The 15,804-nt window shown below is 38.1% G+C and overlaps 1 protein-coding gene across 1 annotated transcript in view; it reads left to right on the forward strand.

Annotated features, from left to right (window-relative positions):
• The window catches only part of hsf2 (heat shock transcription factor 2), a 39,919-nt gene extending 24,115 nt beyond the window's left edge, over nucleotides 1–15,804 (forward strand). Inside the window, exons 10-12 of the mRNA XM_057823292.1 lie at nucleotides 4,315–4,414; nucleotides 5,141–5,207; nucleotides 13,675–15,804. Of these exons, the coding sequence (XP_057679275.1) occupies nucleotides 4,315–4,414; nucleotides 5,141–5,207; nucleotides 13,675–13,970 (463 nt within the window). The 3' untranslated portion in view covers nucleotides 13,971–15,804. The remainder of the gene's footprint in view (nucleotides 1–4,314; nucleotides 4,415–5,140; nucleotides 5,208–13,674) is intronic.

A 15,804-nucleotide genomic window follows, 5' to 3' on the forward strand; every position in this document is an offset into this window, starting at 1 on the left:
TGCAATCTTGTCTGCAACGGGTGTTTTCTTCTTCTTCTTTTTGACTTGCTGGGGTTTGGAAATTTGCATAAAAAGCACACTATATTTCATGATGAAATTTAATTATTATAATGTAACAGTTGTGGGCCATGCACTTTTAACTCTTTAAGCGCCAAAGTAGCAAAATTGTGACAAGTAACATTGCTGACTTTAACAAGCCAGAGCTGCAAATACGGTGCTTCATGTACTTACTACATGAAAGACATCTACATCTTTTGGTGGGAAAAGTAGTCACAAGAAGCACTCAAAAATGCTTTCCTCATTTGCCATTTGGCATTAGGTGCAACTGAGAGGTCATTGTAAGACACTTCGGCATGGTCGCAGGCAGGATTGAACCCTAACCTTCAGGTTAAGAGACAATGACACGACCACTGGAGTCATCATTTTATGCACTATACTGATTAGACTAACATGCGAACAAATGTATGGAATCACAGGAGTGTCAAAATAAAAATAAAAAGTAATAAATGAATAAATAAATGGAACATAAATATAAAGAGAAATAAATGAATGAAAATATAAACGTATATTTTGTTGTTAACTTTTAACTTTTCTCACTGAAAATCCCAAACAAAGTATGGCGTGGTAAAACTACTCTCAAAGTACAAAAAGTTACTCAAGTAACTGTAACGGAGTAAATGTAATGCATTACAGTGATTCCTCGCTACTTTGCGCTTCAAACTTTGCCCCCTCAGTCCATCGCGGATTTAAAGAATAAATAAATAAATGAATACAGTATTTTATTTCAAAATGTTAAGATATATGTATGTATTCATGTACAAATCATTGTTTTCTATTACATTTGCAGTGCTTTAAAACTTTATATCAAAATATACATATAAGTTTTTTTGGGGGGTCTTTTTTTTTTTTTTTTTATGTTAAATTATACTTTTTTTTTTTTTAATTTTTTTTTTTAAGTAAATAATAGGGGGGTGCCATCTAATGCACCCCACGATTCGATTCGATTACAATTCAGGGAGCTACGATTCGATTATTGAACGATGATCAAGGTATAGACGATGATCACCGTTATCCCGATTATCGATGCATCATACATTATTAATTAAAGTAGCCAAGGAAATGCACGTCCATTATTTATTTAAAATATCATCAATAAAACAGGAACGATGGGAACATGCCCATACAACAAAAAGCTGCCCTTAAAGTGCCTGTGACACGAAAAAGCATGTTTATTTCATAATACACGCGGTATTTTATGCTCCTGAATGATATGGACCGCTTGGATGTGTGTGGAGGCGATCGCTATATTTATTTAGTTTTTTTAATCCCGCGCCAGGAAAATGAGTGACTTCCGGCTTCGGTCTTGCATTGAGGAGGAGGGCGCTGTGACGTGTACGGTAGAAGACGTCCTCTTCACTATACAGCGTACTGTTGTGTATGGGGATGAAAGATTCAGCTGAATTTGCGGATTAATACGTTTATTTTTCGCATCACGCCAGCCAAACGGCTGCAGAAAAATCATTCTGTATAAGGGAGAGGCGTATGCGCCTTTTTGGAGTTTCAAAAGGTTCCCATTCACCGTGGATATTTACTGTGGGACCATTGGACTTACGAGGAAGTGAGTAAACATCTTGTTTGGTATTATGTCAAATACGAATACAGCGATTACAAAGTAAACACTACAAACTTCCTTTAAATGAAGGACTACTTACGTTTGATCATTGATAGGCATGTAAAAAGCTGTCCTAATGGTCATTAGCAGCAGCCCGTTAGCTGCACAACAACTCCAGCCACCCTCCTCCGGGGAACGAACTGTAAATTGCTCTCCGCCGGGCGGTTTGCCGATCCGCAACGACAATAGACAACCGGGTCGTCATGTCAAATAATCCAGGATAGTTATGTGTGATTTTCCGCTTTGAAGACTTTGAAACATCACTCGGTTCGGGTTAGCATGTCGGCTAGCTGTCACGCCTTCTGGTTTGTTTACATTCTCCGAAGCCGGGGAAGGGAAATGACATATGTCCGATTTAGGTGTCATAAAATATAGTTCGGGAGGTGCGACAGTAAAGGTGAAGTCGACAGTTTTGACAATTATGGAGTAATTTTGCCATGTCGTCCTGAATAAATGCATTTTTATTATTTCATATTCCATTCAGCACAAGACTGTTATTTGTCATGACCATGCCATTTATTTAGCAATTGGGGAAAATACTTGGATAAAAAGAATATCCTGTAAAAATATTGAAGTAAAGAGACAGAAACAATGACATTTTGCCGCTCTCTTCGTCGCGTTTTCCTCATTGTTAATAGTTCCCCCTCGACGGGCTGACTGGTCCTTCTCAAGTCATTTATATAGCTATTGGGGAAAAATACTTGGATAAAAAGAATATCCTGTAAAAATATTGAAGAGACAGAAACAATGACATTTTGCCGCTCTCTTCGTCGCGTTTTCCTCATTGTGAATAGTTCCCCCTCGACGTGCTGACTGGTCCTTCTCAAGCCATTTATATAGCTATTGGGGAAAAATACTTGGATAAAAAGAATATCCTGTAAAAATATTGAAGTAAAGAGACAGAAACAATGACATTTTGCTGCTCTCTTCGTCGCGTTTTCCTCGTTCTGAATAGTTCTCCCTCGACGGGCTGACTGGTCCTTCTCAAGCCATTTATATTGCTATTGGGGAAAAATACTTGGATAAAAAGAATATCCTGTAAAAATATTGGAGTAGAGAGACTGAAACAATGACATTTGGCGGCTTTCTTCGTCGCGTTTTCCTCCTTCTGAATAATTCCCCCTCAATGGGCTGAATAGTAAAATCGATGAGACCAGTCTACCGCTGACGTCATCCACCTGTTGGGGACGCTAAAGCCCTATAATGGTAGGCGTGGCTAACTGGCAGATTAAAAGGCTAATTTCTCGTCATCTGTGCTTTGCTAAATTGTTGTATATAGTCGAATCGTCTCAAAATATGATTCTAATTCACATTATAATGCCATTTAAGACTTTTTTTCTCGTGTCGTATGCTCTTTAAGCTTTTTTTTTTTTTTAACAAGAAATTGCAAAAATATTAACCATTTCAAAGGCTGTACTATTTCTCAACATGCTTAACAACATACAGCTTAACAACACACCTTAAGATGCTCTTTTTCACAAGAAGGTACAAAAAAATTAGCTGTTTCAAAAGCAGTACTTATGTCTCTCAACAATACAATGAAATTTACACTGGTGGAATGAATTCCACATTTTCTGGAAACAAAGTGTCTTTAGAAATACAACTTCTTTAACCAATATACTTTGTTTTCAGATTTCTGTACTATTTCGCATATTTGTAGTGTTACCGCTGTACCTAATCCTGGTTTTACATGTTCTGCATCTGGAGTAACTTTTGTACACCACCAAACAACGCACAAATGGACATGGAAATACATCTTAGCGAATTCGCAAATTAGCATAGCGCGCTGCGCTAACTAGTAACATCTCAAAAACATCAACAATTGAAGGCTAAAGAATGCAAGAGGGTACTCACCTCTTACAGACGATTATTATGATTATGATTTATATTAGCGACACACTAGGGACATTTTCCAATTAACACAACTTGAACCTACTGCTGGACAGCTGAAAGGCAAAGAGCAACAAACTCTCTCTTCCCCTCTCGCTATAAAAAAAAATTTGCGCATAAAAGAGGACCCAAAGCACGACCGCCGGGTCCCTGCCTGTCTCATACGCAAATTTATTTTCTAGTCTTTTGAGCTGGAGTAATTCTCTCGCTCGGTAACTTCAGCTGCAGCCATCATAACCTTGTGCATCCCTTTAGGTGTCCGGGCGGCAGACATGTCTTGAATTCCGTTCCGCTACTAGCGGCTGTCATTAAGTTATTAGAGAAAATCATCATTTTTCAACATTTATGAATCGTAATTGAATCGTGACGTGTCGAACCTCAATGAATCTAATGATCGATTTATTGGCACACCGCCAGTAAGTAAGATCCGCCTCTACTTCGTGGATTTTCGTGCGGGGGATGGGCAGGTCCCCATCAACTGCGAGAAACGAGGGACCACTGTACTACCACCTCTGACCTATGAAGAAAAGTGTGAAAGCATTAATAATTTCAAGTTTGAACTTGTCAGGCATGGTAGTTACTAGTTAGAAATGACTGTTAAGTCACTGGTGTAAGTGTACTGTGTTATGTCAACATTGCACAGCCGCCAGCACCTGCTGGTGAATTTGTCAATCAATGTGCATATTTTTACTTTGGAAATACTGACATTATGCAGATACACTTTCATGGTGATGTTATGTCCCTGTTGTCAGGCTGGAGCTGATGGACTATTTGGACAGCATTGACTGCAGTCTAGAAGATTTTCAGGCCTTGCTATATGGGAAACAGGGCATCGACATTGATACGTTTGAGGTAAAATGACAGTTCATGTACTGTAAATATATGCATTCGAAAAACCTAGGACTTAGAATAACATTTTTAAAACCTCTTAAAGGTACAATGAGATGGTGTGCTTGTCCAAAAATGAAAATGAGTGTAATAATGTAATCATTTTGTTGAAAAGGAATTCACTCAAATCTGGCCTTTTTTTTTTTTTTTTTTTTTTTTTTTTTTTTAACCATTTCATTCATTACGCCCAAAACAATGCATTAGGAAAGGCCTAATTTTTTTCAACAATTCTGGTTTCAACATCACAAACGGATGGCTAGATGATCATATCTAGCCTTCTAGCGTTGCACTAGCTAGTACATGTTGACAGAATACCTCAACAGTCACACAGCAACAAGAGAATGGTTAGCATGCTAGCAAAATGCAAACATCTGCAACTCATTCTGGATGTGACACTGGACATTGACATTGGTTGGAGATTTTTTAGAAAGGAAGATTAATTAGGATCTAATTTCATTATTAAGGCCTTCTCTGACACTTTTTTGGATGCATTTGTGTCCAAAATAATCTCTGCTATCATTTTAGCGTCACGTGCTGTTGTATTTCATAGCATCTTTAATCTGTATTTTACATTTACCCAAGTACTGACTCAAAATTATGAACTAGTGCCTCCTGACATTGACAGTGTCATGATTTTCTTTAGGAATTTCGATTTGAAGCATGCAGTGTTTCATTTCCTTTTGTTTCCAGGAGAGTGCTTTGTCAAAACAAAACCCGGCACAACTGAATAGAAGCAAGCAGGTGGAAAACAATACAGGTGAGAGAATAAAATACCTTTTAGAATGCCCTTATCCATTAACTGGTCAAACTCTTGATTTATTTACTGTAGATTTAAAAAAAAAAAAAAAAAAAAAAAAGAGAAGAAGAAAAAAAACATTGTGTTCGTCAATATGCAACTTCTGGCAAAAATTTCATCTCCAGCCATGTTCACATAATTGTGTAATTCGGTTACAGGTTATGGAAAATTGAATTGAAATTCATGTCGTTTTCTGATTTCGGAAATGCTAAAATATGGAACCAAGATCCTGTGTTACCTTTTTCAGTGCTTTTTCAGCAGTTACCACTGCTTGACGGCTTGCTGGGCCGGCGAGTAGTGGCCATGATTCTTGCTTCTTAATGTTATTCAGGAAACACTGTTGGTGTTGCCACTTGTCACTCAAACATGTCTGACCAATAGCGAGGCGCAACATTTGTGTCAAAATGATTCAATCAAAAAAAAAAAAAAGACTTCAAAACTTTTTTTCACTTCAATCAAAAAAAAAAAAAAAAAAAATCTAATCTGGAGGATTTATTTTTGCATATGAGGTTTTCTTTGATTTAATTTTTTTTTTTTTTTTATTAAAGCAACTTTTTGGGGGGTTTGAATGATTGATGACACAAATACCCATAAAATGGCCCAAACACAAAAATGATTGCTTCAATTAAAGAAAAAATTTTCAATTAAAAATGAAGTTTTCAACTGCAAATTCTTGATTCTCAAATATTTTTTGGCATTCAATTTTTTTTTTCTATGATTGGGGAAAAAAACATTCTTTGATTGAAGTGATTTTTCTTTAAAAAAAAATATATATATATATATACATATATATGGCGGAAAACACTCAGGTGACTCTACTTTTTTAAGTTCCGCTCTGAGACCCCCAATTTGGCCAAATTTCAAAATTGTCCTATATGCATGTGTGATACATCATTGGAAATCTTAAAATTTCAATTTTCTGGGGGGGAAAAAAACTTGAACAGGAGGGCATTTTAAAGAAATAATAATTTTTAACCCCTAAACCCTAACTCGAGGTGACACCATTAAAGACACCATGATTTTAAGTAGATATTATCGCATATTTACCTTGTTTCGATCCTAAAACTCCGTGTAGCATGTCTCACTGAGTGTCAAAACACAGCTGTGAATAGCCACACCGGACGTTTTGGGGATTTTATGGGTGAAACACGGTAATATAACAAGAGTCGCAATGCAGAAATCACAGACATCAAGGTGTGGTCGAGATTTTCAAATATTTACCCTTTTAAACGTTTTTTTTTTTTTTTCCAAAAATTTTCTTTATTTGGATCGATTATTTCTCATCTAAAATATCAGGAGGAATGCGACAATAACAAAAACAATTAAGCAATAGTTATGAGGTGGATATCCGTGACCTATTTACAAGCACTATTTTTTCATTGTGACATAATTTGTTTAAGTTTAAAATATGCAAGTGAATTTTTTTTTTTTAACCAAATATTACACATCAATTAAATAAATATAAAGATTCAATGCTACAAATTTATTTAATTAAAAAATAGCTGGCAGCTACGACAAAGCATAAATATAAAGCCATCTATTGTTTATAATTTGATGTAGATGAGCCATAGATAAAGGAAATAATAATAATACGACTTTTATTCTAGTAGTAATAGTACGTTGGGCTACTTACTTTACGTAGCACTTCGTCTCTGTTAAAATCCACAATAGTGAAAGCATCTTTTTTTTTAGAACCAGTTTTACAAATAAAGAAAAAGAAAGCCTTCATTTTTTGGCTCCTCTACATTGTTATAATCAATAGAATGATTTATAGGCTATACCAGCACTTCGTCGTAGCTCCAAGCTACATTGTAGCGTTACGACGTAAGTGATGTAATAGCGAATGGGAGTAATAATGTGCATCTCCTGACCCTATATTTTAGAATCTGCTTCATGAATAAGGAAATCCTTTATCTTTTGGCTCATTTACATCAAATTATCATCAATAGATGGCTTTATATTGATGCTTCTTCGTAGCTCCCAGCTAAGGTACATGTATGTAAAGTGGGTAGCGGTCATAGGCTTCATAATGTATTGATGGGGCGCGGGGGCACTAAATAAGGGGGCTGCATTATTGGCGAGACAGTCAAAGCTGACTGAGTGGAATCACAGAAAGAGTTTTTTTCGTTGAAAATTCTTGTGAAAAAATGCTTAAATCCCCAAATTCTTTATAGATTTGGACGTAAAACAGTCTCGATTCTTGGTTAAAAGAAAAAAAAAACAGTGCAGTTAGCATTTATTTTACGTAAATATGTCAAAGTTCAATGCTAGTCTGTTAGTGAATGTAGCTAGCTACTGCCTTATGTAAGCAGAGCTTTTCCGGTGAAAATTCTTTATAGATATGAACGTAAAACAGTCTCAATTCTTGGTTAAAAGCAAAAAACCAGGCAGTTAGCATTTAAGTAAATATTGCGAAGTAGGATGCCAATGCTGTAGCAGCTAATTTTTCCCATTGATTTTTTTTTTCACAATGTTTCAAAATGCATGCATAGTACACATATATAATAATGACCTTGAATCCTCGAACAAATCACTCCTGAGGCAATCTTTCCTGTTTGTATGCGATACAGCTTTCGTACTTATTCAACCTAAATCCGGCGCTAGATCTCTGCGTGCGTGTGTTTGAGAATAACTCCTCTTGATGCTAGGTGTGGGAAGGCCCCCTGCCCGAAGGCGTTGCGCAGTGTCAGTGGTCCATGTCCCGTCAATATACACTGCCCTCCATAATTATTGGCACCCCTGAAAAAGATGTGTTTTTTAGCTTCTAATATTTTTTTTAAATTCAAATAATATGGGACCTTAATGGAAAAAAAGAGAAAAATCCAACTTTCAATACAAGTGCATTCATTCAGTGGGGAAAAATCCCACATAAAGAAAAAATTATTTGACATCACATAATGTGTGTCACAATTATTAGCACCCCTGGTGTTAATACGTTCTACAACCCCCTTTTGCCAACAAAAAAAGGTCTGGGGACTGAGATGGCCATGGGAGGAGCTTGATTTTGTGTCTGGTGAACCATTTCTGTGTAGATTTGGCCATATTTTTAGGGTCATTGTCTTGCTGAAAGACCCAGTGACGACCCATCTTAAGCTTTCGGGCAGAGGGCAACAGATTTTGATTTAAAATGTCCTGGTATTTCAAAGCATTCATGATGGAAGGTTCCCAGGGCCTTTGGAAGCGAAACAGCCCCACAACATCACTGACCCACCCCCATACTTCACAGTGGGTATGAGGTGCTTTTCAGCATGCGCATCTTTCGTGGCACGCCAGACCCACTTAGAGTGTTTGTTGCCAAAAAGCTCAATCTTGGTCTCAGACAGAAATACACACGGTCCCATGCTTCAACTGGGACCGTGTGCTTTGGCAATATGTGTTAAGCAGGGGTCCCCAAACTTTTTCCTGTGAGGGCCACATAACTTTTTCCTTCTCTGATGAGGGGCCAGGGTCAGTGTGTAACAGAAAAGGTGTGACGATTTGCAGGTGTGCCTAAATGTAAAAAAGTATTGTTTTTCAGAAAGCCACAATCAAATAGCCCTTTCTGGATTCTTCATGGAACAAAAGTAAATAAAATAATAATAATATAATATAATATAATACCACTATTAATTAAATAGATAATAACCAAATAACCCTCTCTGGGTTCTTCACAGAAAAAAGCTAGGAAAGAAATAACACAATTGGGGGGAAAAAAAATGTTCAGGGGGCCAGACCAAATGTGAAGGCGGGCCGTAGATTGGGGATAATACACTTCACGTCACGACACAATACGGGTCTTTAGGAATCGTTAAAGGGATCGTTAAGGCTTTTTCATTGTGATGTCGAGGCCTCGAAACACTAGGAACCGGTTCGAAATTGGAATCGGGAGTTCGATTCCCATCCCTAGATATCTTTTTGAAAGGCAATTTAATATAAAAATACAATAGAGAACAACATGCTGAATAAGTGTACAGTATGATAATGTTACATGATGCATGAACAACGAAGTGAGAATATACTGTCCTCACCAGGACGCTACGGCTCGGTCCTTGCTATACAGCGAGCTAAACTCCCAAATGACGATACTGGACGTACGTATAATTTGCTGAATCAATTTCATCCTCGATACCAAACAGGTTCGCATCAACATAAATAAATGATAATTAGGTGCTACTACAGCAATGACAAACACGGTTAGCATGCGTTCGCTAGCATTAGCACATCGTTCAAACAACCACACAACTGGCACTAAGTGTCCGATCGCGGGTGGAAAACACACAACAACAACAGAAAAGATGATACACACAGCAAGCATAGACAATGAATGTAGGATCACAGCCGTGTTTCTCTCACGCTAACTCGCCCACTCACGCAGAGCTGCGTAGCTCTCTGTCTTCTTCTGGCGATTGAACGCTCTTCTTCACGTAAACAAGTGCGAGTGCGCCCCCACGTGGGCGTGAAAGCGCCACAAACTAAAAGCATGCATTTCAATATAAACTAGGCCTGCAAGCAGGACTGAACGGGCCCTCGCAATCTAGCGCAACTCGGACGTCATGCAACGCGGACAGTGTGCAGGTCAGGGTGGTGGCAGATCGTCCTCTCTAATCATCTCATTAGAACCTAACATGCGCGAAAGTTGCCTCTTTACATTCACACACCTAAGAGATAAAAACCCCTATTGGACAGAGGACTACAAAAAAGGAGCGAATAAAGGGTCATCACAGCAACAGACAGAGACATGTGGACATGGGCCGTAAAATAAGTATTTTAAAAGGTCTTGAAACTACAATGACCAACCTGAAAAGAACTGGACATATATTTTAAAAAATGAGTGCCTTTCTATTGCCACTAGTTGGCGCTGTAGGGTTGATGCAAATGACCCCTACAGGACCCTTCAGACTATGACTCAACAAGCACGATATGTTTGGCGCAGATATGTTGTAGAAGTTATGACTGTTCAAAACTTGTGGTGAGACGAAATGGCTTCAGTCATTTTTACTTCTCCTGTTGGACCCTTCTGCTTCAACCAAACCTCAGTATTTTTCATCAGGCACCTGAACACATGTCTTAAGGCTCCCCTGATGCAGGTTTGAGGTGAATAGATTTTTTTTCCTTGGAGGAGGAGCCTGTTTCGTAAAAAAGGCATTTCCTGTTCCCACTAGGGGGCGCTAGGCCTAATGAGTAATATTTCAATGCACTCGTGTTAAGGGTGGGATGCCGCACATACATGCCAGATATGAAAAAGATTGAACGTTGTTTCAAGGAGCTATTAGTCCTTTACTGAATTTGTCATTTTGCCGAAAAAATGGCCGACTTTGGCACCACGCCCAGGTCAGACCCATGAATGAAAACGCACCATTTTGAAAAGTTTAGATTTCATATGTCTCCTGAATTGTCTAACCAATTTTGAAGATGATCCAACTGATTCCCTCTGTGACAAGGTCTCAAATGTGCACCCTGTTAATTGATAAAAATTTCACATTCGATCCAAAATACCCGATTTCCTGTTGGGTTTGGAATATGGGTGCAAGAGACTTTTTGGAGCAGTTTTGTACAAGGTATCGACTCCCCAAATTTCATTGCTCTACGTTAAAAAAACCTAATAGGAAACGCCTTTTTGAAAAATTCAAGGGGGCGCCACTGAGCCATTTTGTTACATTTTTTGTAACGTTGCAAGATTATCGAAATCCACACAAAGCCGCATGTATGTGCAAAATTTGGTGAGTTTTCGTGCATGTCCAGGCCTCCAAATGTAAACTGTACTAGAAATGGACAGAAATTTCACATTCGATCCAAAATACCCGATTTTCTGTTGGATTTGGAATATGGGTGCAAGAGGCTTTTTTGAGCAGTTAGGCATAAGGTATCTACTCCCCAAATTTCATTGCTCTACGTTGAAAAAAAAACAATAGGAAAGGCCTTTTTTAAAACTCCTTTCTGTCGCCACTAGTTGGCACTGTAGAGTTGATGCAAATGACCCCTACAGGACCCTTCAGGGTATGACTCTTAACAAGCATGGGAAGTTTGGCGTAGATATGTTGTATATCTGCTGAGTTATGACTGTTCAAAGTATTTTGCGAGACAAATTGTTGACGATCATTTTCACTTTCATGTTTGGACCCCTCCGCTTCAACGAAACCTCAATATTTTTCATCAGGCACCTGAACACAGGTCTTAAGGCTCCCCTGATGCAGGTTTGAGGTCAACAGATTTTTTTCCCTTGGAGGAGGAACCTGTCTCGTAAAAAAAGGCATTTCCTGTTCTCACTAGGGGGCGCTAGGCCTAATGGGTAATATTTCAATGCAGTCGTGTTCAGGCTGGGATACCGCATGTACATGGCAGACATGAAAAAGATTGAAAGTTGTGTCAAGGAATTATTAGCCATTTACTGAATTCGGTGTTTTGCCGAAAAAATGGTCGACTTTGGCACCACGCCCAGGTCAGACCCGTGAATGAAAACACACCATTTTAGAAACTTAAGATCTCATATGTCTCCTGAACAGTCTCACCAATTTTGAAGATGATCCAACTAACTCCCTCGGCGAAAAGGTCTCAAATGTGCACCCTGTAAATCGATAAAAATTTCATATTCGATCCAAAATAACCGATTTCCTGTTGGGTTTGGAATATGGGTGCCAATGCTTTTTTGAAGCGGTTTTAGACAAGGTATAGACTCCCCAAATTTCATTGCTCTACGCTGACAAACCCTAATGTTATAGGCCAATTTCAAAATTTCAAGGGGGCGCCACTGAGCCATTTTGTTACATTTTTTTGCAACGTTGTTAAATTATCGAAATTTACAATTTTCCGCACGTATGTGCAAATTTTGGTGACTTTTCGCGCATGTTCAGGCCTCCAAATTGGCCGTTTTCATTTGCCCTGAAAAATAAATAAATAAATAAATACAAAAAATAATAATCCTTTGCAAAACAATAGGGCCTTCGCACGCCTAGTGCTCGGGCCCTAATAAGTCAATAATACAATTGAACACACATTGCCAAAGGCAAAACACAAACATGGCCATAGCTATTAAGAGTTATTCGGATAACTATAGCATAAAGAGCATGCTAACAAGTTTGCCAAGCCATCAGTGTCACTCCAAAACACCAAAATAACATGTAAAATGATATGTGTTAATAATTTCACACATAAGTCGCTCCTGAGTATAAGTCGCACCCCCAGCCAAACTATGAAAAAAAAACTGAAACTTATAGTCCGAAAAGTACGGCACTTATTTTACGTAGCGCTTTGCCTCTGTTAAAATCCACAATACTTAAAGCATAATGTATTTTAGAATCGGTTTTACTAATAAGGAAAAGGAAAGCCTTCATTTTTTGGCTCATCTACATCAAATCATAATTAATAGAATGATATATAGCCTACCAGCACCTCGTCGTAGCTCGCAGCTACGTAGTAGCTTTACGACATAAGTGAAGTAATAGCGAATTGGAATAATAATGTGCATCTCCTGAGCCTATATTGTAGAATCTGCTTCATAAATAATGAAATCTTATGTTTTTTTGGCTCATCTACATCAAATTATAATCAATAGATGGCTTTATATTGATGCTTCATTGTAGCTCCAAGCTAAGGTACATGTATTTAAAGTGCGTAGCGGTTTACCCGATGTAATAATGCAACTTTTTTTCCCCTCATATTACCAGTACGACTTTAATGTTGTAGTTAGGGCTGTCAAACGATTAAAATTTTTAATCGAGTTAATTACAGCTTAAAAATTAATTAATCGTAATTAATCGCAATTCAAACCATCTCGAAAATATGCCATATTTTTCTGTAAATTATTGTTGGAATGGAAAGATAAGACACAAGACGGATATATATACATTCAACATACGGTACATAAGTACTGTATTAGTTTATTATAACAATAAATCAACAATATGGTATTAACATTGTTAACATTCTCTTAAAGCGATCCATGGATAGAAAGACTTGTAGTTCTTGAAAGATAAATGTTAGTACAAGTTATAGAAATTTTATATTAAAACCCCTCTTAATGTTTTCGTTTTATTAAAATTTGTAAAATTTTCAATCAAAAAAATAAACTAATACCTTGCTATTGTTGATGTCAATAATTACACCATGCTCACTCATGGTGCTGAAAGCTATAAAATCAGTTGGACCCAAGCGCCTCAGAGGGCGCCAAACACCAAAAAACAAGTAACAAGCGGACATTACACTCTGCTGTCATTTTAATCTGTTTGAGCTGGGCATGTGCGTTAATTGCGTAAAATATTTTAACGTGATTTACTTTAAAAAAAAATTAATTACTGCCCGTTAACACGATAATTTTGACTGCCCTAGTTATAGTCCTTTAATTTTTTTTCTCCTCCTTTATTTGGCCCTCCGTCGTACAAATCTACCTCCAGAGAGTCTCTGCAAAATATGCTGTCATTGAACTAATGGTTTGCTGTGTTTTTTTAATCAGACAAGCAGCTGGTTCAATACACTTCCTGCCCCCTGCTGGCCTTCCTCGATGGCTGTAACGCCCTTGCTGAAGTGGACATGAGCGGAGGGAGCGGCGCCCAGGCGGACCTCGGAGGGGGAACCCCCTCCGAGCTGCTGGACGGCGGCAGCGGGGAGTCGAAGCCACTCGGCCGCAGCTCCCTCATCCGCCTGGAGCCCCTCACGGAGGCCGAAGCCAGCGAAGAGACTCTTTTCTACTTGTGTGAACTGAGTCCCGACGGACCCGAGGCCATCTGCTCCGAGCTGGACGGCATGTAAGCGGTGAGGCTACATGCCGTTTGTCCCCACGTCCCCTCTAGCTGCGGTTTGATCCTTCAACAACAAGGATTTTACAGAAATGAAGAGATGTAAATGAGCTGCATTTGTTTTTGATAATTACTGTTTGTTATGAGGCCGTGTGTCAAAAATCGCAGTTGCATCAGCACACATGGATATCATTTCGGTTCACGGTGACCTGTCGCGGAATTCCAAATTTTAGCCACGATTTCATGCATGTCAAAGTTCTATGTGGTTTATGATTTAACAGCAATCACTTTCGCAACTCAAATTTAAAATCGTTATTGTGGTTTACTACAACAATTAATACAGTCTGTAATCATAGATTAAATACAGTTTTCATTCATTGACAACAAATATAGGCAGTTGATGAACGACAGCAGTCAGTCAATTGATTGAATGCTTAGCACTTCAAAAAAATACGCTCCGCTCTTGTCAAATGTTTGGTTAATTGTTTCCTGATTGATAGGTACGTGAGTTCTGTATATAAGAAATTCTAACAGAGAGTAACGTTTAGATTGGTTTGTTATTTATTATTTAAGTTTGTCAGTTGTTGCTAGTTAGCAACATAATGAGTGGTTGTTTGCCGAGGCAAGCAAGCGGCCAATTTAAATATTTAGGAAAAGAACGTTCTCAACACAAATCAACTTGCAAGTCTAATACATCAGCATTTATGAAGATGAATAATGATTAATTTTTATTTTAAAACACGATAGGTCACCTCTAAATGTCACGTATGTCCCATGCAATCCTTCCATTTCATTCTATGGAGGACCAAATCTTGTCAAAATTAAAAAATAAATAACTGAAAAAAAACCTACTATAAATACAAAAATATGAATGAACAATGAATACAAAAATAGAGCAATTGGAATAATATCAATTGCTCTTGTATTTCATTGTCAGCGTGAACACGCAGAAGGAAATCTTATTCAAATGAGGGGGCGGTCCGTTCTGGGTTTAAATGTTCGCCTGCCTATTGGTTGGTCACGCTGATGCTAATGCTAGCGCAATGCTGACGGCAAGCATTAGGCTAACGTAGACGCTATTTGCTTATGATGTTCGCTTACATTATCGGCAAATGCTAACTGCTAACGCTAATTGTCGTCTTCTGCAACAGCTGGCACTGGCTACTCATCAGATTTTGTAATGACTCGCTCGTTACCCGTTCTATGCTTTTTATTTTACTTGGTCGTGTGTACGGGCAGGATTTACCTAGCCAATCGCGGTGCTTGTATGTCAAATCGACCAATAGGTCAATGGGTCAATGCAGTTAGGACTGCCCCATCATTTGAATAACATTTCCTTCTGCATGTTCACACTGAAAATGAAAGAAAATTACTGTGATAGGAGATCAAAGTGCTATTATTGATTGACATTTAATTCAATTTATATGCAGTATTTTTTATTTTTTTATGAATTTATTTCCATATTTTTAATCTTTTAATCTTCTTACTTTTGTATTTATAGTCATTTTTATTGCCAGTTGTTTTTAATTTTGGCAGCAGTGGTCCTCCGTACTGTTTAGAGCTTTTCAGCTGGGCCGAGAACGAAAAGTGGTATTTGTCATGTGGCACATGGCAAAATCCATTTTGCTACATACCAAAATGGATTTTGCCATGTGGTATTTTTTTGGGCCATGTGGCAAAATGGATTTTGGTGTGTGGCATTTTGGGGGCCATGTGGCAAAATATGCCACATGGCAAAATCCATTTTGCCTCATGATTTTGCCACATGGCAAAAAATGCCACATGGCAAAATCCATTTTGCCACATACCAAAATGGATTTTGCATGTGGCATTTTTTTGCCATTAGG

Source organism: Corythoichthys intestinalis, chromosome 19 (assembly GCF_030265065.1).
Source record: "Corythoichthys intestinalis isolate RoL2023-P3 chromosome 19, ASM3026506v1, whole genome shotgun sequence".
NCBI lineage: Eukaryota > Metazoa > Chordata > Actinopteri > Syngnathiformes > Syngnathidae > Corythoichthys > Corythoichthys intestinalis.